Source organism: Xenopus tropicalis, chromosome 7 (genome assembly GCF_000004195.4).
Source record: "Xenopus tropicalis strain Nigerian chromosome 7, UCB_Xtro_10.0, whole genome shotgun sequence".
NCBI classification, from domain to species: domain Eukaryota; kingdom Metazoa; phylum Chordata; class Amphibia; order Anura; family Pipidae; genus Xenopus; species Xenopus tropicalis.
Genome location: NC_030683.2, coordinates 126,924,018 through 126,949,931, shown reverse-complemented (window position 1 = coordinate 126,949,931; position 25,914 = coordinate 126,924,018). Strand labels below are relative to the sequence as shown.

At 45.8% G+C, this 25,914-nt stretch overlaps 1 protein-coding gene across 3 annotated transcripts in view; it reads right to left on the bottom strand.

Annotated features, from left to right (window-relative positions):
* Window positions 1–6,290: 6,290 nt before the first annotated feature.
* Window positions 6,291–25,914, bottom strand: part of LOC108648148 — a 35,749-nt gene continuing 16,125 nt past the window's right edge. For 2 of the 3 annotated variants that reach the window (XM_031906662.1, XM_031906660.1), the window contains 9 exons: window positions 21,607–21,666; window positions 18,224–18,274; window positions 12,546–12,593; window positions 10,689–10,751; window positions 10,417–10,482; window positions 9,981–10,070; window positions 8,220–8,279; window positions 8,065–8,130; window positions 6,291–6,457 (listed from right to left, as the gene is read on the bottom strand). In XM_031906662.1, coding sequence (XP_031762522.1) covers window positions 8,090–8,130; window positions 8,220–8,279; window positions 9,981–10,070; window positions 10,417–10,482; window positions 10,689–10,751; window positions 12,546–12,593; window positions 18,224–18,274; window positions 21,607–21,666 — 479 coding nt within the window. In that variant the 3' untranslated portion in view covers window positions 6,291–6,457; window positions 8,065–8,089. The remainder of the gene's footprint in view (window positions 6,458–8,064; window positions 8,131–8,219; window positions 8,280–9,980; window positions 10,071–10,416; window positions 10,483–10,688; window positions 10,752–12,545; window positions 12,594–18,223; window positions 18,275–21,606; window positions 21,667–25,914) is intronic. The other variant, XM_031906661.1, reaches the window with a different exon arrangement.

The window sequence follows — 25,914 nt, the reverse complement described above, 5'->3', positions numbered from 1 at the left end:
CGATAATCTATGACGATCCTGATCGTTCTGCCTCTGCTGATTCCGCTATTCGTAACCTTAGGCAGGGTAAACAACGGGTTGAGGATTACTGTACTGAATTCCGCCGTTGGGCAGTAGAAACGGGGTGGAATGACATTGCCTTACGTAGTCAGTTTAGAATCGGGCTATCTGACGCTGTGAAAGACAGCCTGATCAATTTTCCCGCCTCAACCTCCCTAGACTCCCTAATGTATCTGGCCATTCAAATTGATAGGAGGCACAGGGAGAGACGTCAGGAGAAAGTATCCGCAGCTTCTCCACAACCCTCTCATACAGAGTTTATACCTAGACCTGAGGTTGCCTTCTCTAAGCCCTCAGAAGAACCTATGCAACTGGGTTCTACCCGTTTATCCTCTGAGGAAAAGGATCGCAGACGGGCTAATGGGTTGTGTTTGTACTGTGGGGATAAAGGTCATTTTCGTAGTACTTGTCCCAAAAGGCCGGGACACGACAGAGCCTAAGCAGATCTGGGGAATTCTGCTTGGGCAATGTCGTTTCCACTCCCCAACCTAGTTTATCCAAAGTCATGGTTCCGGTACTTTTGGGATGGGAGACGAGTAGTGTGGAAAGCTTGGCATTTATTGATTCTGGGGCAGAAGGGAATTTCCTAGATTCTAATTTTGCTTGCAGGCACGGAATAACCACACTTCCTTTATTCCCTCCCATCAAGCTAGTTGCCATTGATGGTACGTCTCTGAGTCGTGGGCTTATTTCCTCTAAGTCCGTAAGTTGTTCCATGTCCATAAGGTCACACCATGTGGAACAAATCTCCTTTCTCATCATAGATTGCCCGCATACCCCAGTGATCCTAGGTCTCCCTTGGCTGCGTAAGCACTGTCCCCAGATTGATTGGTTAACTAGTAGTATACTACAATGGGGAACAGATTGTCAGACCTTATGCATGAAACCCGTCCAGGCTCTGGCCGCAACCTCTTTACAGGGGCTACCTGCTCCTTACTTCCCTTTTGCCGAGACTCTTCCCCCACACAGGCCTTATGACTGTGCCATTGATTTAATCTCTGGTTCCTCTCCTCCTAAGGGTAGAATTTACCCCTTATCTCTACCCGAGACCCAGGCTATGGAAGAGTATATAAAAGAGAATTTGGAGAGGGGGTTTATAAGGCCCTCTTGCTCCCCAGCAGGAGCAGGGTTCTTTTTTGTAGAAAAGAAAGATGGGGGTCTCAGACCATGTATTGACTACAGGGGTTTAAACAAAATCACGGTTAAAAACCGTTATCCTCTTCCCTTGATTTCCGAACTCTTTGATAGAGTCAAGGGTGCCACCATTTTTTCTAAGCTCGATCTTAGAGGCGCTTATAATCTAATACGAATTCGGGAGGGGGATGAATGGAAAACTGCCTTTAACACCCGCGATGGGCATTATGAATATCTGGTAATGCCCTTTGGGTTATGTAACGCCCCTGCGGTTTTTCAAGAATTAGTAAATGACATATTCCGTGATCTTCTAGGTCGCTCTGTAGTGGTGTACTTAGACGATATTTTGATTTATTCTAATAGTCTCTCTGATCATCGTGCCCATGTTCAGGAGGTCTTATCTAGATTAAGGCAGCATCACTTGTATGCAAAAAAGTGTATCTTCGAAGTTTCTTCAGTTCACTTCCTGGGCTATATTATTTCCCATAAAGGTCTAGAAATGGATCCAGTCAAGGTTCAGGCCATCGTAAATTGGGTACAACCTTTGTCTCTACGGGCAATACAGAGATTTCTGGGTTTCGCCAACTATTACAGACAATTTATTAAGAACTTTTCTACATTAGTGGCTCCAATTACCGCACTCACTAAGAAGGGTGCTGATCCAAGCATTTGGCCAATAGAGGCCTTAACAGCCTTTAAACTATTAAAGGTGGCTTTTGTTTCCACTCATGTACTCCTGCACCCTGACTCGGCTCTCCCTTTCCTACTGGAGGTAGATGCTTCTGAAATTGGAGCAGGGGCAGTCCTGTCTCAACGGCATCCTGTAACGAATAAGATTCACCCTTGTGGTTTTTTTTCTAAGAAGTTTTCTCCTACGGAGATAAATTACGATATTGGTAATAGGGAGTTACTGGCCATAAAATTGGCATTTACTGAATGGAGACACCTCTTGGAAGGTGCCAAACATGTAGTAACAGTAATCACTGATCATAAAAATCTCTTGTACATTGAATCTGCTAAGCGTTTGAATCCTAGACAGGCCAGATGGGCATTATTCTTTTCCCGTTTTAATTTCATTATAACTTATAGACCTGGTGAAAAGAACGTCAAAGCAGATGCCCTGTCTAGGAGTTTTGACCCCAACCCTCTGGAGAGATCTCCACCTGACCCTATTGTCCCTAAGGAGTTGATTATAGCTGCTCTGAATCCAGATCTGCTTACTTCCCTGACGGAAGCTCAGGTTGACTCTCCTCCCAATGTGCCCCCAGGAAAATTGTTTGTTCCAGAAAACCTCCGTGAGGCAGTTTTTTTAGAGGCTCATGATGCTAAGGCAGCTGGGCACCCTGGTCGCAGTAAGACCTGTTCTCTCATGTCTCGTACCCTTTGGTGGCCAACATTAAGACAAGATGTTAATAATTATGTTGACTCGTGTCCAACTTGTCAACGTTCCAAGCCGTCCAGGTCCTTGCCTCAGGGTCTACTACAGTCCCTTCCGATTCCTGAAAGGCCATGGACTCACATCTCCATGGATTTCATTGTAGATTTACCTCCTTCCAAAGGGTATACTGTTATATGGGTGGTTGTGGACCGCTTTAGTAAGATGTCCCATTTTATCCCCCTTCCCGCCCTCCCTTCCGCGAAATCCCTAGCAGAACATTTTATGGTGAATATTTTTAGACTCCATGGGGCTCCACTGAATATAGTCTCCGACAGGGGAGTCCAGTTCGTTTCTAGGTTTTGGCGGGCTTTCTGTTTTTTGATGGGTACTGAGTTGTCCTTCTCCTCAGCATATCATCCTCAGACCAATGGGCAGACGGAGAGGACAAACCAGTCTTTGGAACAGTACCTTAGATGCTATGTTGCTAGTAATCAATCCCTTTGGGCTGATTTTCTTCCGTGGGCTGAGTTTGCTTTCAATAATTCCACTCACGCATCCACTGGGGAGTCACCGTTTTTTGTTGTTTTTGGCATTCATCCCAGAGTTTTTTCATTTTCCACTGTTCCTTCGGAGGTACCTGCTGTCAATTCTATAGTTGATAATTTCTCTAACATTTGGCAAAAGGTTCATAGTGCATTGTCTTCTGCAGTAGCTGTTCAGAAGAAAGCCTTTGATAAGCGTCACAAAACATCACCCACTTATCAGGTTGGTGAAAGGGTTTGGCTTTCTTCCAAGAATGTTCCTCTGAAGGTTCCCTCTTCCAAGTTTGCACCCAAGTTTATTGGTCCTTATGTGATTTCTGAAATTATAAACCCTAACACGGTCCGACTAGAACTTCCTCCCGAACTCAAGATTACTAATTCTTTTCATGTCTCTTTGTTGAAACCCGCTAGAGTGGTTCGGCAGAGATCTCCTCCTCCTCCTGTTTCTATTGAGGGACAATCCGAATATGTGATTCAAAGGATAGTTGACTCTCGCCTCTCTAGGGGTAAGCTACAATACTTGGTGCATTGGAAAGGTTATGGTCCCGAAGAGAGGTCTTGGGTTCCAGCTTCTGATGTTCGGGCAGATTGTCTGGTACGGCAATTCCATGCTAGGTTTCCAAATAAACCTAGGGGTCCGGTGGCCCCCTCTGGAGGGGGGGTAATGTAAGGGTACCTGGTGGTCTAGTGGGGCGGCGGGGACGCCTGCTGCCTCCTCCGTTGCGGGGACGCCTGCCGGTTCTCCCTAGGCGCGGGCGCGCGCGACGTGTGGCCCTTTAAGGCTTCTGCCTTGTGCGCATGCACGCTCGCGTCCGACGCCTCTACGCTTGGCGCGTGCATATGACGTCACGATGGCACCAAATTCAAATATTTAAGGTGCTTCTAGCCTGAAATCATTGCCCAACGTAGGTTCTGCTTCCTGTAAGTTCCTGGGTGTGTTTCTCTGGTGTTCCTGCTGTGTTTTGACCTTAGCCTGTACCCGACCTTCTCTTGTTTGCTGCCTGTATTAACCTTGCCTGTTCCTGATTATTCTTGCCTGCTGCCTGGACCGACCATTGCCTGACCGACTATTCTACTGGATCCTGACTTTGTACTGCATTGCCCGATTGTTGCTGACCCCGGCCCGTCCTGACTACGCTTGTGTTCCCCCACCTTCCTGTCATACAATTGGTTCCCGTGCCTGCTCAGAACTCTCTCCTCGGGTCTCTCACAACAAGTCCTGGCGGCATCCGAGTAGCGAAGGGCTCCTCCCAACGTGAAAGGCGGCGGTTATAGGCGGAAGCGTGAGCCGAGACCGGGTCCTTGGAGTCTGTTCTGGGTTTTGGGATACTGATTGTGACAGCTGTTCTGCCCCCAATAAGGGGTAATTATATCTTAGTTGGGATCAAGTACAGGTACTGTTTTATTATTACAGAGAAAAGGGAATCATTTAACCATGAAATAAACCCAATAGGGCTGTTCTGCCCCAATAAGGGGTAATTATATCTTAGTTGGGATCAAGTACAGGTACTGTTTTATTATTACAGAGAATAGGGAATCATTTAACCATGAAATAAACCCAATAGGGCTGTTCTGCCCCCAATAAGGGGTAATTATATCTTAGTTGGGATCAAGTACAGGTACTGTTTTATTATTACAGAGAAAAGGGAATCATTTAACCATTAAATAAACCCAATAGGGCTGTTCTGCCCCCAATAAGGGGTAATTATATCTTAGTTGGGATCAAGTACAGGTACTGTTTTATTATTACAGAGAAAAGGGAATCATTTAACCATTAAATAAACCCAATAGGGCTGTTCTGCCCCCAATAAGGGGTAATTATATCTTAGTTGGGATCAAGTACAGGTACTGTTTTATTATTACAGAGAAAAGGGAATCATTTAACCATGAAATAAACCCAATAGGGCTGTTCTGCCCCCAATAAGGGGTAATTATATCTTAGTTGGGATCAAGTACAGGTACTGTTTTATTATTACAGAGAAAAGGGAATCATTTAACCATGAAATAAACCCAATAGGGCTGTTCTGCCCCAATAAGGGGTAATTATATCTTAGTTGGGATCAAGTACAGGTACTGTTTTATTATTACAGAGAAAAGGGAATCATTTAACCATTAAATAAACCCAATAGGGCTGTTCTGCCCCAATAAGGGGTAATTATATCTTAGCTGGGATCAAGTACAGGTACTGTTATATTATTACAGAGAAAAGGGAATCATTTAACCATGAAATAAACCCAATAGGGCTGTTCTGCCCCCAATAAGGGGTAATTATATCTTAGTTGGGATCAAGTACAGGTACTGTTTTATTATTACAGAGAAAAGGGAATCATTTAACCATGAAATAAACCCAATAGGGCTGTTCTGCCCCCAATAAGGGGTAATTATATCTTAGTTGGGATCAAGTACAGGTACTGTTTTATTATTACAGAGAAAAGGGAATCATTTAACCATGAAATAAACCCAATAGGGCTGTTCTGCCCCCAATAAGGGGTAATTATATCTTAGTTGGGATCAAGTACAGGTACTGTTTTATTATTACAGAGAAAAGGGAATCATTTAACCATGAAATAAACCCAATAGGGCTGTTCTGCCCCAATAAGGGGTAATTATATCTTAGTTGGGATCAAGTACAGGTACTGTTTTATTATTACAGAGAAAAGGGAATCATTTAACCATGAAATAAACCCAATAGGGCTGTTCTGCCCCCAATAAGGGGTAATTATATCTTAGTTGGGATCAAGTACAGGTACTGTTTTATTATTACAGAGAAAAGGGAATCATTTAACCATGAAATAAACCCAATAGGGCTGTTCTGCCCCAATAAGGGGTAATTATATCTTAGTTGGGATCAAGTACAGGTACTGTTTTATTATTACAGAGAAAAGGGAATCATTTAACCATGAAATAAACCCAATAGGGCTGTTCTGCCCCCAATAAGGGGTAATTATATCTTAGTTGGGATCAAGTACAGGTACTGTTTTATTATTACAGAGAAAAGGGAATCATTTTTAAAAATTATAATTATTTGATTAGAATGGAGTCTAAGAAAGATGGCCTTTCTGTAATTCGCAACTCTCTGGATAAAAGGTTTCTGGATAACAGATTACATACCTGTATATTAGAAAACACTTTGAGATATATATATATATATATTGTTTTTTTTTTTGTTTTTTTTTAAAATACAATTATTTTTAAGGAACAAAAAGTGAATCTATGTAAGACAATGATCCTCAAAGTGTAATAAATCCACAAATCTTGCATGTCCCTCACTAATACGCTGGCAGAAAGCAAACAGGGCCCATTATTATCACAATGCTGGTTTCCTTCAAGAAAGATGAATCACCTGAAACATTAAAAAACACAGAACACATTTCAGTATTTTAGAAACTGAGATTTTACTAAAAACAACTTTTTTTCTACAGTCACATGTTCCATTAACACTACTTACTTAGTGAATTATGTAAAAAAAGACAAGTTTGCCCAGGAGCAGTAACCCATAGCAACCAATCAGCAGGCAGCATATACTGGTCACCTGTTTAAAAGCAAACATCTTACTGGTTGCTATGGGTTACTGCTACTGGGCAAACTTAGTGCCTTTTATTACATATGGGGGTTGGTCCCTTTTTACAAGATGAAAAACACAGATAATTTAGACCAAGGCTTTTTTAAATATGATGAAATAGAACTGGAAAAATAATATAGACTGTTAGGAATACCTTTATTGCTAACATGCCAAGTAGGTCTGTCATCTTGTGCATACTGGGTAACAAACTTATCATTGTATAATTTGGAACACAAATATATTTTTACCTATTTTGAATTTGTGACAATGGGTTCTTCCCAAAAATATACGGGTTCCTTGGGTCAGCTCCGAGGCGGGCTTATTAGAATGTGAGTTTTTGGTTTCTTTTCAAATTCAAAAAAAACGTATTTTATTAAAGCATATTTTGAATTGATTAAAGCATGAAAAAACGATTCGGACTTATCGAAATCATACTCTACCCTTCATTTTCAATATGTCTGCCAAATTCAAATTGAAAAAGATAAAAGAACGTACATTTTGAAAATACAGCTTCCATTGACTTCTACAAAGGGTCGGACTGAGGGGTGCAGGGGCCACTGGGGTTGTCACCACAGAGGCTCTGCACCCCCCAAAAGGGACCCCCGCCATGGTCCCCACACCCCTCACTGAGGTTCTTCACCACTGCAAATAGGCGCCATGTGACATGTGGCTCCAATTAGTGATGAGTGAATCTGTCCCGTTTCACGAAATGGAGAAAAATTGGCGAAATGCATTTGTCGCGAGATTTTTTTTGTCACCTGCATCCATTTTTTGTCACCCGCGCTTTTTTGATGCAACCGCGCCTAATTTTGACGTGACCACAGCTTTTTTTGATGCAACCGCGCCCAATTTGACGCGTGACAAAAAAAAAATTCTGCACGCCTAATTTTTCTGCACTAATTTTCACGGAAGTTTCGCGAAACAATTTGCCAATGGAGAAATGCGGAAATTCGCTGAGAATCCATGCCTGGCGAAAAATTCGCTCATCATTAGCTCTAATATTTTGCTTAAAGACCCTGAATTGAAGCCATAGCACCTAGAGGTATAACATGGCAGAATAGGGAGGGTTTAAATATCATTCTAGGGAGTTTACATTTTCCAACAACATTTTGTATTTACACAGAATAACCCAAATACGGCTACCAGCAGGACTTAACCTAAACTGGTACCAGATTGCTCCCTGTATCAGTAATTACTGTTTGTATAAAGGACATAATAAACCACATGTCCAACATGAGTGCAATGAATAGGGCCTGTGCTCAAGCTGAAGGTTAGGCTCCTCCCAGTTATGGCTCCTCCCAGTTAGAGAGTTGTTTGAACTCGGTAAAAACTTTGAGATAAATGTGCCCCTCTCGTACCCCCCAGCTTTAGGGGAATGGTATACTTACATAATGCTGTGCCTCCCAGAAAGGCCTATGTTACCACCAGCATGAGCAGCCTTGAAATGAGATTGACTGCAAGAGAAAAGAGATAAGAAAATAGTTCAGCAACAGCAATACCTCTTTACAAATACCCCTCAGTATTAGGGAAATGTTATACTTACAGAATACTGCGCCGACCAGAGCAGCCAATAATACCAATGTTATGCTTTGTCTGTGACCCACTAGAAGGGGAAAGGGAGAATTCATATTAGAATGGGATGTTACTTCTCCCTGATCAGATAACTGAAGATAAAAATCAAGGTTAGTTTGACCTTTATATATGAAAATAGTTTAAAGGGAAAATGACTACATACTAACCATGTCAGCTATATATGGGTTAGCTCCTCCCTACACTCCATACAGAAAGAAGGACAACCCCCTTGGGCTTTAAATAACCCTTTAGCCCAACACCAGGCATCTAGTAACAAGCTGTCTACTCAATAAAAGGGTTAGTTGGACATGGTTAGTGGTCAGGAAAGAAAAATCCCAGTAAGTATGTAGTCATTTTCCCTTTTACCCTTGCCACACCATGTCAGCCATGCATGGGCAGTACCCAAGCAGGAATGGGTGGTCAAGTACAAACACAAACCACAAGCTTCTAGTGCAAAATAATTTTATTTTGCCTCCAAAACCCTTCTTCCAAACTGTGCTCTCTCTTCCCTCGTCACATCCACTCTATAATGGGAAATAAAGGTATATGGAGAGGACCACAAAGCTGCCCTACATACGATATCCATAGGATCCGTAGGAGTGCCCATCTTTACTGCCCATCTTTACTGTTAAAATTCCCATAGTAGAGTTTGCCCTGATGCTCATCCTCTTTTTGAAAATCCCAAATCACTCTCTGGCACAAACCTTATTACAACTTTATCCTAAAAGAAGACTGGTGGTTGCAAGCTAAAGACTGAAGTTTGCACACCCTCTTTGCCAACGTAATGGCTACCAGAATGTCTTTAGAATTAAGTTCCAGAGAGAAATGTTTTTGATTCAAATAGACTTTTCCCTAAAACATCCAGTACCGTAGGTAAATCCCACTGGGGACATATCTTTCTGCAAGAAGGTACAATCTCACAACCAGAGAGTGGCAGTCCCATTTAATTCCTAATAAGGTGGAAAGAGATGATATTTGGACCTTCAAGGTTCTGTGGCTCAGACCTTTATCCATCCCACTAATTTTACGCCAAGCTTGAAACTTCTCCTACACATTGTATCTATTACTTCATCTGACAATCCCGATGCTCTGAGATTTTCCCACTTAACCTCCAGGCTGCTAACTTCAGGCTGAATACCCTTTCCTGATGTAACAGGTCCCTCCGAAGAGGCAGCCCCCAGGGAGGGCAGATTGCCAATCTCTATAGCATGAACCATGGTCTCCTGGGCCAAAAAGGAAGCACACAGATCACTTCTGCCTCCTTTAGGACAATTTTCTGCAGGACCTTGGGGGAAAATGTACCCCACAGGAGGCTTACACTTCTGGTGTAACACCCAACTCCAACTGCAGGAACAGAGAACAGGGAGCCGGATTTACTCACATCAGCTGGGATTCTCATTGGGGGATTTCTTGCATTTTAATGCAGTTTTATTGGGCAATATTGCTTTAAGAATACAGCCCTGATGTTGCTGGACTACAGCTCCCAGCATGCCTCACCCTTCATTATATGTTACATTATTCTGGGATTTGTAGTCCGGCAACAGCTGAGTAACGTTTGTTTGAGCCGCACTGTGCAGCAGGGTTTAGTTCCCCTTTAAAGGCACTCTAGGGGGTGTTCAAGGTTTTTTTTAACCCAAACCAAGGGTGGAAATGCATAAAGTGTGTATGGACAGGGCCTCTCTCTGTAGACCGCTCACTGTACCACTCAGTTTTAGGAAAATGTTATACTTACATATTTTTGGGATATACTTATAAGCCATTTGACATTTTTTAAATTTGGAAAGTTTTCCAAGTTCTTTTTCAAGAATCTCACGTTGACTATCTGCAAGAGAAAAGAGACACTGTATATAGGGTTGCCACCTCTGCTGGAGTTTGTCGGTGGGCGGGCAGTGACGTCACGGGGGGAGGTGGGGCTGTGCTATCATTGGGCGGGGCTAGTGTGTGGCGATCAATCTCAGTGAGTTTTGACCCAGACAGCCCTTTCGGAAACCGGGTTGTCTGGCTCAAAACCGGACGGGTGGCAACCCAAACTGTATATTAGGATTGTAGCATTCAGGACCATTTCTGGCCCCCTAGGAGGCTCCTAAAATGCCGCCCCCTCCCCCTCGGCCATGCTGCACTTACCTTTACAGCACCCGCTTTTTCACTGCACCCCATGTTATACTTACATAATTTTGCGCAGCCCAGAAGGGACACTATTATCACGCCTATGAGAAGGTTTCTACTGAGACCCACTGCAAGAGTAAAGAAACACTGTCCGTGAGCAAAAGAAAATATCAGGACTTGTACATGCATGTGTATACAGAAATATAGTGTTTAGTATTTACAGAGAAAATGATACAATATATAATCATCAGTGACCGCCCTAGCTGACATGCTTTTATTGCCCCAGGACTTTTCTACCCCTCTAGTGAAAGTTTTAGTGAAATGTTATACTCACATAATATGATGAGGATCACAAGGACCAATAGTAACAATGCAATGAGAAGCTCTCCAATATAACCTAAGGCAAGAGGAAAGAGACACCTGTGTATTAGAATGGGGAAATCTGTTTTATACACTATGAATAGTGATGAGTGAATCTGTTTTCGCTTTGCCAAATTATTTGCGAATCTTTTTTGCAAAACAAGTTCAAAATTATGGGAAGGTCAACTGCCATAGGCTCCATTATAAGAAAACAATTTAAATTTTTAAAAATGATTCCCTTTTCTCTGTAATAATAAAACAGTACCTGTACTTGATCCCAACTAAGATATAATTACCCCTTATTGGGGGCAGAACAGCCCTATTGGGTTTATTTAATGGTTAAATGATTCCCTTTTCTCTGTAATAATAAAACAGTACCTGTACTTGATCCCAACTAAGATATAATTACCCCTTATTGGGGGCAGAACAGCCGTATTGGGTTTATTTAATGGTTAAATGATTCCCTTTTCTCTGTAATAATAAAACAGTACCTGTACTTGATCCCAACTAAGATATAATTACCCCTTATTGGGGCAGAACAGCCCTATTGGGTTTATTTCATGGTTAAATGATTCCCTTTTCTCTGTAATAATAAAACAGTACCTGTACTTGATCCCAACTAAGATATAATTACCCCTTATTGGGGGCAGAACAGCCCTATTGGGTTTATTTCATGGTTAAATGATTCCCTTTTCTCTGTAATAATAAAACAGTACCTGTACTTGATCCCAACTAAGATATAATTACCCCTTATTGGGGCAGAACAACCCTATTGGGTTTATTTAATGGTTAAATGATTCCCTTTTCTCTGTAATAATAAAACAGTACCTGTACTTGATCCCAACTAAGATATAATTACCCCTTATTGGGGGCAGAACAGCCCTATTGGGTTTATTTAATGGTTAAATGATTCCCTTTTCTCTGTAATAATAAAACAGTACCTGTACTTGATCCCAACTAAGATATAATTACCCCTTATTGGGGGCAGAACAGCCCTATTGGGTTTATTTCATGGTTAAATGATTCCCTTTTCTCTGTAATAATAAAACAGTACCTGTACTTGATCCCAACTAAGATATAATTACCCCTTATTGGGGGCAGAACAGTCCTATTGGGTTTATTTAATGGTTAAATGATTTTTCAGTAGACTGATCCATATTACAAAAAGAACTCTTATCCAGAAAACCCCAGGTCCCAAGCATTCTGGATCCATATCTGCAATGGATTATATGAATTTATTCTATAAAATAACAACACCATTATTTGGTATGCATATACAAAAGATATGGTAGGCAGTGATGAGTGAATCTGTCTATTTTGTTCACCAAAAAGTTTGCAAAACTGTGAGTGTACCACAAGGCTTTTTAGACGTGCAACATTTTTAAAGCGGTCACATCTTTATTTTGGTGCAACCACAAATTATTTTATGGCTAAATTTTGCAGAAGTTTCGCTAATGCCAAATTCCGCTGCAAATCCATACCTGCCAAAAAAATTCACTCATCATTAATGGTATGTAATAAATGGCTTATTCAGGATTCAGCGCTATCCTGGCACTATTTGCAGCATTTCAATTTTGTTATATTGGGCCCAAACATGAAAAAATAGCTATACTCGTACACCGGGACCATTCACAGGAGTCAATTAGAAATATTTTTTCATGTATGGTTGCTTACACTATCAAGTTGTGCAAATTAACGAAAACATCAAAGAAAATATGCAAAAGTTGTGAACTTTAGAAAAAATACGTTTTTTTTTTGTAATTGGACCTGCCGTACTTTAATGAATATGCCCCTCACTGTACCTTCAGTCTTAGGGAAATGTTATACTTACATAATATTACGATGAGCAGTACGGCCAGCAATATTCCAGAAACAATGACTGTGAGAAGCAATCTGTATATTAGAATGGCAATATCTATTTAACACCACTATGAGCAGAATTATATACCATGGAAGAACCAGAATAGAAAATGCCGACTGGCTGAGGAATGATGGGACTGCAGAAGTAAAACCCAATGATCAGGCTCAGAAGCCATGGGACTGTAAGTATAATATAGTGTGGTAGAATGATCCAACAAATAAGAGATGTAGGCTTTAAGGGAGATGTTGATAAACAGAGAAGGGTTTTGTTGTCTGTGCCTGGAAGCTATAGGGTTCTGGAAGGAACAATTGGATCAGGTGATCCATCCAGTAGTCCAGCTCACCTATTGGAGCTTACTTTCCACAGGAAGGCTGTCCTGTGGAAAGGTATTTAATTGTATGGAAAGGTTTGGAAAGGTCTCTCAGGGCAGGGAGGATACCTGTCTGTGTGTTAGGACTTCCAGAGGGGCTGGGGGGCTGCCTGTCTGTGTGTTAGGACTTCCAGAGGGGCTGGGGGGCTGCCTGTCTGTGTGTTAGGACTTCCAGAGGGGCTGGGGGGCTGCCTGTCTGTGTGTTAGGACTTCCAGAGGGGCTGGGGGGCTGCCTGTCTGTTAGGACTCCCAGAGGGGCTGGGGGCTGCCTGTCTGTGTGAGGAACTCCCAGAGGGGCTGGGGGGGCTGCCTGTCTGTGTGAGGAACTCCCAGAGGGGCCGGGGGGCTGCCTGTCTGTGTGAGGAACTCCCAGAGGGGCTGGGGGGGCTGCCTGTCTGTGTGAGGAACTCCCAGAGGGGCTGAGGGTACTGCCTGTCTGTGTGAGGAACTCCCAGAGGGGCTGGGGGGCTGCCTGCCTGTGTGAGGAACTCCCAGAGGGGCTGGGGGGCTGCCTGTCTGTGTGAGGAACTCCCAGAGGGGCCGGGGGTGCTGCCTGTCTGTGTGAGGAACTCCCAGAGGGGCTGGGGGGCTGCCTGTCTGTGTGAGGAACTCCCAGAGGGGCTGGGGGGGCTGCCTGTCTGTGTGAGGAACTCCCAGAGGGGCTGGGGGGCTGCCTGTCTGTGTGAGGAACTCCCAGAGGGGCCGGGGGGCTGCCTGTCTGTGTGAGGAACTCCCAGAGGGGCTGGGGGGGCTGCCTGTCTGTGTGAGGAACTCCCAGAGGGGCTGGGGGGCTGCCTGTCTGTGTGAGGAACTCCCAGAGGGGCTGGGGGGCTGCCTGTCTGTGTGAGGAACTCCCAGAGGGGCCGGGGGGCTGCCTGTCTGTGTGAGGAACTCCCAGAGGGGCTGGGGGGGCTGCCTGTCTGTGTGAGGAACTCCCAGAGGGGCTGGGGGGGCTGCCTGTCTGTGTGAGGAACTCCCAGAGGGGCTGGGGGGCTGCCTGTCTGTGTGAGGAACTCCCAGAGGGGCCGGGGGTGCTGTCTGTCTGTGTGAGGAACTCCCAGAGGGGCTGGGGGGCTGCCTGTCTGTGTGAGGAACTCCCAGAGGGGCTGGGGGGCTGCCTGTCTGTGTGAGGAACTCCCAGAGGGGCTGGGGGGGCTGCCTGTCTGTGTGAGGAACTCCCAGAGGGGCTGGGGGGCTGCCTGTCTGTGTGAGGAACTCCAGAGGGGCTGGGGGGGCTGCCTGTCTATGTGAGGAACTCCCAGAGGGGCTGGGGGGGCTGCCTGTCTGTGTGAGGAACTCCCAGAGGGGCTGGGGGGGCTGCCTGTCTGTGTGAGGAACTCCCAGAGGGGCTGGGGGGCTGCCTGTCTGTGTGAGGAACTCCCAGAGGGGCTGGGGGGCTGCCTGTCTGTGTGAGGAACTCCCAGAGGGGCTGGGGGGCTGCCTGTCTGTGTGAGGAACTCCCAGAGGGGCTGGGGGGCTGCCTGTCTGTGTGAGGAACTCCCAGAGGGGCTGGGGGGGCTGCCTGTCTGTGTGAGGAACTCCCAGAGGGGCTGGGGGGCTGCCTGTCTGTGTGAGGAACTCCCAGAGGGGCTGGGGGGCTGCCTGTCTGTGTGAGGAACTCCCAGAGGGGCTGGGGGGCTGCCTGTCTATGTGAGGAACTCCCAGAGGGGCTGGGGGGCTGCCTGTCTGTGTGAGGAACTCCCAGAGGGGCTGGGGGGCTGCCTGTCTATGTGAGGAACTCCCAGAGGGGCTGGGGGGCTGCCTGTCTATGTGAGGAACTCCCAGAGGGGCTGGGGGGGCTGTTTGTCTATGTGAGGAACTCCCAGAGGGGCTGGGGGGGGCTGCCTGTCTGTGTGAGGAACTCCCAGAGGGGCTGGGGGGCTGCCTGTCTGTGTGAGGAACTCCCAGAGGGACTGGGGGGGCTGCCTGTCTGTGTGAGGAACTCCCATAGGGGCTGGGGGGCTGCCTGTCTGTGTGAGGAACTCCCAGAGGGACTGGGGGGGCTGCCTGTCTGTGTGAGGAACTCCCATAGGGGCTGGGGGGCTGCCTGTCTGTGTGAGGAACTCCCAGAGGGGCTGGGGGGCTGCCTGTCTGTGTGAGGAACTCCCAGAGGGACTGGGGGGGCTGCCTGTCTGTGTGAGGAACTCCCAGAGGGACTGGGGGGCTGCCTGTCTGTGTGAGGAACTCCCATAGGGGCTGGGGGGCTGCCTGTCTGTGTGAGGAACTCCCAGAGGGGCTGGGGGCGCTGCCTGTCTGTGTGAGGAACTCCCAGAGGGACTGGGGGGGCTGCCTGTCTGTGTGAGGAACTCCCATAGGGGCTGGGGGGCTGCCTGTCTGTGTGAGGAACTCCCAGAGGGACTGGGGGGGCTGCCTGTCTGTGTGAGGAACTCCCATAGGGGCTGGGGGGCTGCCTGTCTGTGTGAGGAACTCCCAGAGGGGCTGGGGGGCTGCCTGTCTGTGTGAGGAACTCCCATAGGGGCTGGGGGGCTGCCTGTCTGTGTGAGGAACTCCCATAGGGGCTGGGGGTACTTCCTGTCACTGCAAGGAGCAGAGGGACTTGAGAAAGCGACTGAGAGACTGAGGATCTAAGGAGCGGAGAGGAAAGCCAGGAGGCTGAGCAAATCCCCCAGAAGATTTGTGAGTACAAGGGGGACCCCAACATTTGTGTTTTCTCACTGGTCGTCCTCAAGGGGCCCAGGTTAGTGAGGGAACCATAGGCGGAGGGTGGCCCATACACAGACTGACCTACCGCTAATGTGACACTTAGTGGATTCGCTGCAGGTGTAAAAAATTAACCTCCCAACTACCTCTTGCCGTTCCCACTGACTCCCAGGGATACTGCGCAAAAGTGCGGGTGGGGGTGCTTTTAACCCTAAAATGCTTAGGATGTAAAAGTATTCATAAGTGCTCTTCTGTTGGGGGTTCTCTATACATTTGTGTTTGTGATCAGTTAGCTTCAAGGGGTAGTTCACCTTTAACTTTAACATGATCTAGACATTGATATTCTGAGACAATTTGCAGTTGGTCATCTTTTATTTTTAATAGTTTTTCGGTTATTTAGCTTATTGTTCAGCAGCTCTCCATTTGGTATTTCAGCAGCTATCTGGTTGCTAGGGTCTTATGTACCAGGTAGTGGTTTAAACAAGAGATGGGAATATGAATAGTTAAGGGGCCTGCATGGAAAAATAAAACTGTAGCTTCACAGAGCAATACTTTTTGGTCAGTGACCCTCATTTGAAAGCTGGAAAGAGGCAGAAGCGAAAGGCAAATTATTCAAAAACTATAAAAAATTAACTAGGAAGACCAATTGCAAAGTTGCTAGGAATAGGCCATTCTATAACATACTACAAATTAACTTAAAAGTGAACCTCCCCTTTAGATGTGTTTAAGTTAGCTTTACAGAGAGAGAGGCAGCAGGTACTGACATCCCAGGCACATTATATACAGTAAAATGCAGTCTGTATATACAAAACCAGCACATATATAATGAGAAGCAGTGGGTACAGATGGCAGATATTCAGGCCCTGGCACTATAACACTGGCACTGATACACAGCACTGTCCCCACTGTAACTAACTAGGAATGAAAAAAACAATGACAAAAGTAAAAGAAAAATAGAAAGTGCAAAAAACCATAACAAATATATAAAAGCACAATGAGCTTTGCCAGGGGGGAAGTTAACTTACCCTCCATCTGTTAGGGTAGGGGATAGGGATATTATAGATGTCAGGTGACAAAAAACAATTTAATTCCAGCTAATGGGTCAGCCTTTAGAACATATACAGTATAGTACCTGTGGGATGAAAACTGCAGCAAAAGTTCAAAGCTGTGCACTGGCTCCAGTTTGCAAAATCTCCCGATCCCTGTCTGCATCTGTGCCTTGATTGGTCAATTTTACTGCCTGTCAAGAAAGCTGTGCTCTGATTGGATCTTTCTTCTTGTGGATTCTCTAATCAGAGCACAGCTGCCTTGACAGGCAGTAAAATTGACCAATCAAGGCGCAGGTGCAGACAGGGATCGGGCTTTGCAGGGCAATGCAGAAACGGAGCCAGGTTTTAAGGTGCCAAATCAGGTTTGGGGAGGCTTAGCCTCCCCAAGCCTTATTGAAAATCCGCCTATGGAGGGAACTAATCTAATGTGTGAAGGTATTTTTATGATTTTTGTTTTGTTTGTTTTGTAAGCTGAAATGGGCCTTAAAGCTAAGAAAGTGTCTGTCATGGATCCCACTAGTTTACAATAGTAACACAAGGCGTTCAACTTTCCCAAAACACTCCCAGCAGGCCAGTGGCCCAATCAGCCTCAAGGTGTGTTGTTTAGTCCCTGATCACAAAATGGCAGCCATAGTATTTAACTGAATACAGACTGTATAACTTTAAAGGGGCTGTTCACCTTTGAGTTAACTTTTAGTATGATGTAGAGAGTGCTATTCTGAGACAGTTTGCAATTGGTCTTCATTTTGAATTATTTAGCTTTTTGTTCTCCAGTTTGTAATTTCAGCAGCTATCTGGTTGCTAGGGCCCAGTTTAACCCAGTAGCCAGACAGTGGTTTGGAAGAGAGCCAGGAATATGAATAGAGAAGGGTCTAAATAGAAACATACGTTTTTGGCTGCCGGGGTCAGTGACCCCCATTTGAAAGCTGGAAAGAGGAAGGCAAATAATTCAAAAACTATAAAATAAAAAAAGACCAATTGAAAAGCTGCTAAGAATTGGCCATTCTATAACATACTAAAGGTGAACCTCCCCTTTAATAACCACTCTCTAGATGACCTGCGGCTTACTGCAGTCAAGCCCAATATACTAACAGCCTAATTCATTAGCCCATAAATACATGAATGAATAAACAGTGACATAAGTGAATGAATTCCTGGATGGGCCTATCAGGGTCTCCGTTATACCAATGTTCACCAGATACACCTTACTAATTCCTTTCAAATTTAGATGAATGAAAAATAACCCTTATTGATGTATTCACTATTATAACTAGTTAGCAACCAGTGCATATGTATAAACAATAACACCCCTGTTCACTAAATACCCCTTATTAATAACTTAGAAATTATTGGGAAAATATTAACCCACTCCAAATGGCCAATGGGGTATAGGAACTGGTGTAATAACCGGGTTATTTTCTCAGGAGTGTCTGTGGGTCGGGATTTCCTCACTTAATCCATAAGGGAATAGAAACAGTTTTTTTTAATCAGTCTTTTTAAGGGATACATTCTTTTAAATGAGGCAACACTCACTGTACCCCTCAGTTTTAGGCAAATGTTATACTTACATAATACTGCGCCGGCCAAAGCGATTTTCAAAGCCGTTCCCATTGGACCTGCTGCAAGAGCAAAGACACGTGTAGATTAGAATGGGAAAGTCTGTTTTATTGCACTAGGAGCAGATTCACATAATGACGGAGCTGCCATTTCAACTGTCTAAAGGGAAATCCAGAGGTGTAACACAGTAAGTAAATCTGAAGACATAATTCCATGGTTCAGCCCTTCCGTCCCCCCTGCACATTATTTCTGGTAATATGAAAAGGATCAGTTATAAACTGTATTATTAAATGTGTGTGCTTTTTCCATTAAAGGTTAATATATCCCCATTTTGTCATGAATTCAGTTCAAGTTCAAACCTCACTGCCCTCACCGTGAGGAACCCCCTACCCAACATCCCCCGGCAGGGCATTCCCCAACCCCCTCACTGCCCTCACCGTGAGGAACCCCCTACCCAACATCCCCCGGCAGGGCATTCCCCAACCCCCTCACTGCCCTCACCGTGAGGAACCCCCTACCCAACATCCCCCGGCAGGGCATTCCCCAACCCCCTCACTGCCCTCACCGTGAGGAACCCCCTACCCAACATCCCCCGGCAGGGCATTCCCCAACCTCCTCACTGCCCTCACCGTGAGGAACCCCCTACCCAACATCCCCCGGCAGGGCATTCCCCAACCTCCTCACTGCCCTTACCGTGAGGAACCCCCTACCCAACATCCCCCGGCAGGGCATTCCCAACCCCCTCACTGCCCTCACCGTGAGGAACCCCCTACCCAACATCCCCCGGCAGGGCATTCCCCAACCCCCTCACTGCCCTCACCATGAGGAACCCCCTACCCAACATCCCCCGGCAGGGCATTCCCCAACCCCCCTCACTGCCCTCACCGCGAGGAACCCCCCTACCCAACATCCCCCGGCAGGGCATTCCCCAACCCCCTCACTGCCCTCACCGTGAGGAACCCCCTACCCAACATCCCCCGGCAGGGCATTCCCCACTCACTGCCTCACCGTGAGGAACCCCCTACCCAACATCCCCGGCAGTGCATTCCCCAACCCCCTCACTGCCCTCACCGTGAGGAACCCCTACCCAACATCCCCCCGGCAGGGCATTCCCCAACCCCCTCACTGCCCTCACCGTGAGGAACCCCCTACCCAACATCCCCGGCAGGGCATTCCCCAAACCCCCTCACTGCCCTCACTGTGAGGAACCCCTACCCAACATCCCCGGCAGGGCATTCCCCAACCTCACTGCCCTCACCGTGAGGAACCCCCTACCCAACATCCCCGGCAGGGCATTCCCAACCCCCTCACTGCCCTCACCGTGAGGAACCCCCTACCCAACATCCCCCGGCAGGGCATTCCCCAACCCCCTCACTGCCCTCACCGTGAGGAACCCCCTACCCAACATCCCCCGGCAGGGCATCCCCCAACCTCACTGCCCTCACCGTGAGGAACCCCCTACCCAACATCCCCCGGCAGGGCATTCCCCAACCCCCTCATTGCCCTCACCGTGAGGAACCCCCTACTCAACATCCCCCTGGCAGGGCATTCCCCAACCCCCTCATTGCCCTCACCGTGAGGAACCCCCTACCCAACATCCCCCTGGCAGGGCATTCCCCAACCCCCTCACTGCCCTCACCGTGAGGAACCCCCTACCCAACATCCCCCGGCAGGGCATTCCCCAACCCCCTCACTGCCCTCACCGTGAGGAACCCCCTACCCAACATCCCCCGGCAGGGCATTCCCCAACCCCCTCACTGCCCTCACCGTGAGGAACCCCCTACCCAACATCCCCCGGCAGGGCATCCCCCAACCTCACTGCCCTCACCGTGAGGAACCCCCTACCCAACATCCCCCGGCAGGGCATTCCCCAACCCCCTCATTGCCCTCACCGTGAGGAACCCCCTACCCAACATCCCCCTGGCAGGGCATTCCCCAACCCCCTCATTGCCCTCACCGTGAGGAACCCCCTACTCAACATCCCCCTGGCAGGGCATTCCCCAACCCCCTCATTGCCCTCACCGTGAGGAACCCCCTACCCAACATCCCCCGGCAGGGCATTCCCCAACCCCCTCACTGCCCTCACCGTGAGGAACCCCCTACCCAACATCCCCAATAAAAAGCATCCCATAAATATCGTGGCAGTACCCCTTTAAGGACTGGAGCCCAAAACTGCCCCCCATACTCAAGGTGAGGCCTTACCAGGGACCTATAAAGAGGCAAAATTATGTTCTCATCCCTTGAGTCAATGCCCCTGTTTATACAAGACAGCACTTTATTTGCTTTAGTAGCCACAGAATGACACTGCCTGGAATTAGACAACTTGTGATCTACAAAACCCCCAGATCCTTCTCCATTAAGGATCCCCCCAACACACTCCCATTCAGTAGATAGTTTGCGTTTATATTATTTCTACCAAAGTGCATAACTTTGCACTTATCAACATTGAACCTCATTTCCCAGTTTGCTGCCCAGTTTTCCAGTTTAGCCAAATCGCTCTGCAAAGCGGCACATCCTGCATGGAACTTATAGTTTTGCACAATTTAGTGCCGTCAGCACAATTAGATACAGTACTGTCTATGCCCCCCTCCAGGGCATTAATAAACAAGTTAAAAAGCAAAGGACCAAGGACTGACCCCTGCGGTACCCACTAACCACACTGGTCCAATTAGAAAATGTTCCATTTACCCCACTCTGTGTAATCTATCCTTCAGCCAGTTCTCTATCCAATTACAGATATTATGATCCAGTCCAATATTCCTCAATTTAACTATTAACCTTCCAAAAGTAAATATAAATGTATATTACTTTTACACAGACACCCAAATCCACAAATTGAAATGAAAACTATGCTAGTCAGTTCCATCACTACCTCCTCAGACTCAAGGTGCCCATACACGGGCCGATTCTAGCTGCTGATATGGGTCCCTTAGACCAATGCGGCAGCTAATCGGGCCGTGTATGGGCACTACCAACGGGCCTGCCCGACCGATATCTGGCCTGAAATTGGCCAGATCTCGATCGGGCAGGTTAGAAAATCTAGTCGGATCGGGGACCGCACCGGCTCGTTGATGTGGTCCCCGGACCAACTTTTCCTATGCCCCTGGGGCCAAACGATCGAATTATCCTGGATTCTCCCGATATCGCCCGTCTGTAGGTGGGGATGTCAGGAGAAGATCCGCTCGCTTGCGACATCGCCAAGCGAGCGTATTGGCCCGTGTATGGTGACCTTCAGAGTGATACAAACCCTCCCTCACCTTGTTTCATTGTAAAGTGATAAATCTTCCCCTAATGTTCATTGAGAGGCCAAAGTGATAGGGTTCTTGGTACCTTTATATAGAGCAAATGAGCCAACACTCACTGTACCCTCAGTTTAGGGAAATGTTATACTTACACAATGCTTTGTTGATATTTTGGATCTCGTTTGAAGTGTTAAGTTTATCACCAACACTAGCTGCAAGAGATAAAAGACATTGTATATCAGAATGGGAAAATCTGTTCTGTGAACCGATTCAAATTATGAAAGAGCTGCTAAGTCAACAGGCTATTGACTAAAGCCAAAATAGACTCAAGATAAAGTCTGTAGAACAGGTGAGAGGCCATGGAAACCCAGAAATGTAACATAATGACGTAGTAAGTAAATCTGAAGAGATAGTATCATGGCATTCAGCCCTTCCAACCCTCTGCACATTACTCCACAAACACAACCCCCAATTCAGCCTCAAAGAGACCAAATATAGCACCCCGTATCACTGACCACTGGTTGTTTAATAAATCACAATTATATATGTCCAATATTTTTAGAATTTTTTAGAATCTTCTGATTGGAGAAGGGCAGGAGGTCTCAGCATGGTTTAGTAATGTTCTACAGATTTGCCCCAGTTATTGATTTCAACGGATGAGTATCTGCTGCAGACAAATCTCTGGATTCAATGAGTAATGGCGCTCAGGTAAGTCTGCCCATTGTTCATATGTTGATTTCAATGAAACTTTGAAGATTATGTAATAAATGGGACATTAATTGCCCCTGATCTAGTCACCTATAGCAACCAATCAGCAGGAGGCATCTTATTGGCTGCTATGGGTTGCTGCACCTTTTACAATGTTTATAGTTTGAGCTTTATATAAGGCATTATTGTACACAAATGTTTTGGGCACACAACACAATACCCAATGACATTTTCTGCAGAAATTTAATAGGGGAAAAACTTGTGGATAAAATTTGAACTTCCAAAAATAAATATAAATTTATATATTTGACCAGCTGGGAGGGGGAGCTGTTCCCTGGCAGTTCTGTACTTGGCTAGGGCTAGAATTGGTGAGCCACACAAGCATGACGAAGGTCCTGGGGTGCTAACTAAGGTTTGTGATTGGCTATTTAGTAGCCCCATGTGGACTGCTGGCCTGCAGGAGACTCTGCTTAGAGTAATGTCTCTATGCTTCAAAAACTTGCCTCCAAGTTATAATTTAAAAATGGCCACCTACATACCTTGAGGCCACTGGGAGCCACATCAAAAGGGGCTAGTAAGCAATAGGTTGCTCATGAGCCAATGGTTAGGGATCATTGATCCAACCTGTAAAATGGTTGGGCAAGAAGCCAAAAGAGATCCTACTCTAGCACTTTGAGAGGCAACTGTCATGAAGGCCGTCTGGGAATAGTGAAAATGAAGTCACTTGCTAGAAGCTTTGTGTGGTGGTCAGGAAATGATCAGCAAATAGAGCAACTGGCCAATAAGTGCCATGGGTGTCAGCAGGTACAGTCTAGCTCCAGTTCAGCTGTTTGAATGGTCCTCTGCATCTTGGTGACATGTACACACTGATTTGGCAAGACCATTTCTCAGGACTATGTTGTTAGTTGTTGTTGATGCCCATTCCAAATGGCCAGAGGTTGTCTGCATCAAGTCTACCAGTACCTTATACACAGCTGATATCCAGAGAACTTTGTTTCCAAGAACAGGGATACCGCTATGAATTATGGGTGATAATGGGCTCAGTTGAGGAATTTCAGTTGTTTTAGCAAAATGGAATTAGACCCTTCAAACCTATACCATCCCGCAAAGATTTGGATAAACCATGAAACAGTCAATGAGGTCAATGGCACATGATCTATCAAGGGCTTTGTTATCCTATCAGAATTGAGTTCTGGTGACCACATGTTGAACACCCAGCTGCCACGTGTGTTCGCTCAAGGGGGTTGCTCTGCAAGTTTTAGGTATACGTATCTAGCTGAGGCCTACTTAGATATCCTAGGCCTCAGCTTGATGAATACTTGTACCTAAACTTGTCCTCCCAATTTTAAGGAACTGCTGGATAATCTCAGGCTGTTCTGCAAACCTTAAATGGGTGGTTCTGAGAACCTTCCGTTTGCCCCGTGTTTAGATGTGTGGCTGCTCAGCAAGCCACAGAAACTCACTAGTCGATGTAACAGGAATAAATCAGAAAAAATACTCTTCTCTTAAAAAGCTGGCCTAACAGAGCAACAGTAAAGGGAAGAGGAGTGAAAGTTTGTCCTGCCTCCAGGTAAAGGATAACTAAACCCTTATGTCTGTACTAACAAGTAGGGCCACGTAGAGAAATGACTACTTACATAATGCATCCTTGACCTTTTGGATCTGGTTTGAACATGTGTTGTTAAGTTCATCACAAACACTGGCTAAAGCCAAAATAGACTCAAGATAAAGACTGTAGAATAGGTGAGAAGCCATGAAAACCCAGAAATGTACAAACCGGATTCCAAAAAAGTTGGGACACTAAACAAATTGTGAATAAAAACTGAATGCAATGATGTGGAGGTGCCAACTTCTAATATTTTATTCAGAATAGAACATAAATCACGGAACAAAAGTTTAAACTGAGAAAATGTACCATTTTAAGGGAAAAATATGTTGATTCAGAATTTCATGGTGTCAACAAATCCCAAAAAAGTTGGGACAAGGCCATTTTCACCACTGTGTGGCATCTCCCCTTCTTCTTACAAGACAGACGTCCGGGGACCGAGGAGACCAGTTTCTCAAGTTTAGGAATAGGAATGCTCTCCCATTCTTGTCTAATACAGGCCTCTAACTGTTCAATCGTCTTGGGCCTTCTTTGTCGCACCTTCCTCTTTATGATGTGCCAAATGTTCTCTATAGGTGAAAGATCTGGACTGCAGACTGGCCATTTCAGTACCCGGATGCTTCTCCTACTCAGCCATGATGTTGTGATTGATGCAGAATGTGGTCTGGCATTATCTTGTTGAATAATGCAGGGGCTTCCCTGAAAGAGATGACGTCTGGATGGGAACATATGTTGTTCTAGAACCTGAATATATGTTTCTGCATCGATTCTGCCTTTCCAGACATGCAAGCTGCCCATGCCACACGCACTCATGCAACCCCATACAATCGGAGATGCAGGCTTCTGAACTGAGCGTTGATAACAACTTGGGTTGTCCTTGTCCTCTTTGGTCCGGATGACATGGCGTCCCAGATTTCCAAAAAGAACTTCGAATCGTGACTCTTCTGACCACAGAACAGTCTTCCATTTTGCCACACTCCATTTTAAATGATCCCTGGCCCAGTGAAAATGCCTGAGCTTGTGGATCTTGCTTAGAAATGGCTTCTTCTTTGCACTGTAGAGTTTCAGCTGGCAACGGCGGATGGCACGGTGGATTGTGTTCACTGACAATGGTTTCTGGAAGTATTCCTGAGCCCATTCTGTGATTACAGTAGCATTCCTGTTTGTGGTGCAGTGTCGTTTAAGGGCCAGGAGATCACGGGCATCCAGTATGGTTTTACGGCCTTGACCCTTACGCACAGAGATTGTTCCAGATTCTCTGAATCTTCGGATGATGTTATGCACAGTTGATGATATTAGATGCAAAATCTTTGCAATTTTTCGCTGGGTAACACCTTTCTGATATTGCTCCACTATCTTTCTGCACAACATTGTGGGAATTGGGGATCCTCTACCCATCTTGGCTTCTGAGAGACACTGCCACTCTGAGAAGCTCTTTTTATACCCAATCATGTTGCCAATTGACCTAATTAGTGTTATTTGGTCTTCCAGCTCTTCGTTATGCTCAAATTTACTTTTTCCAGCCTCTTATTGCTACTTGTCCCAACTTTTTTGGGATTTGTTGACACCATGAAATTCTGAATCAACATATTTTCCCCTTAAAATGGTACATTTTCTCAGTTTAAACTTTTGTTCCGTGATTTATGTTCTATTCTGAATAAAATATTAGAAGTTGGCACCTCCACATCATTGCGTTCAGTTTTTATTCACAATTTGTTTAGTGTCCCAACTTTTTTGGAATCCAGTTTGTAACATAATGACGTAGTAAGTAAATCTGAAGAGCTAGTATCATGGCATTCAGCCCTTCCAACCCCCCTGCACATTATTCCACAAACACAACCCCCAGTATAGGGGTAGAAGAAACCAAAAGAGATCCCATTCTAGCACTTTGAGAGGCAACTCTCATGAAGGCCGTCTGGGAATAGTAAACATTAAGTCACTTGCTAGAAGCTTTGTGTGGTGGTCAGGAAATGATCAGCAAATAAGGCCAATAAGTGCCATGGATGTCAGCAGGTACAGTCTAGCTCCATTTCAGCTGTTTGGATGGTCCTCTGCATCTTGGTGACATGTACACACTGATTTGGCAAGGCCATTTCTCAGGATTATGATGTTAGTTGTTGTTGATGCCCATTCCAAATGGCCAGAG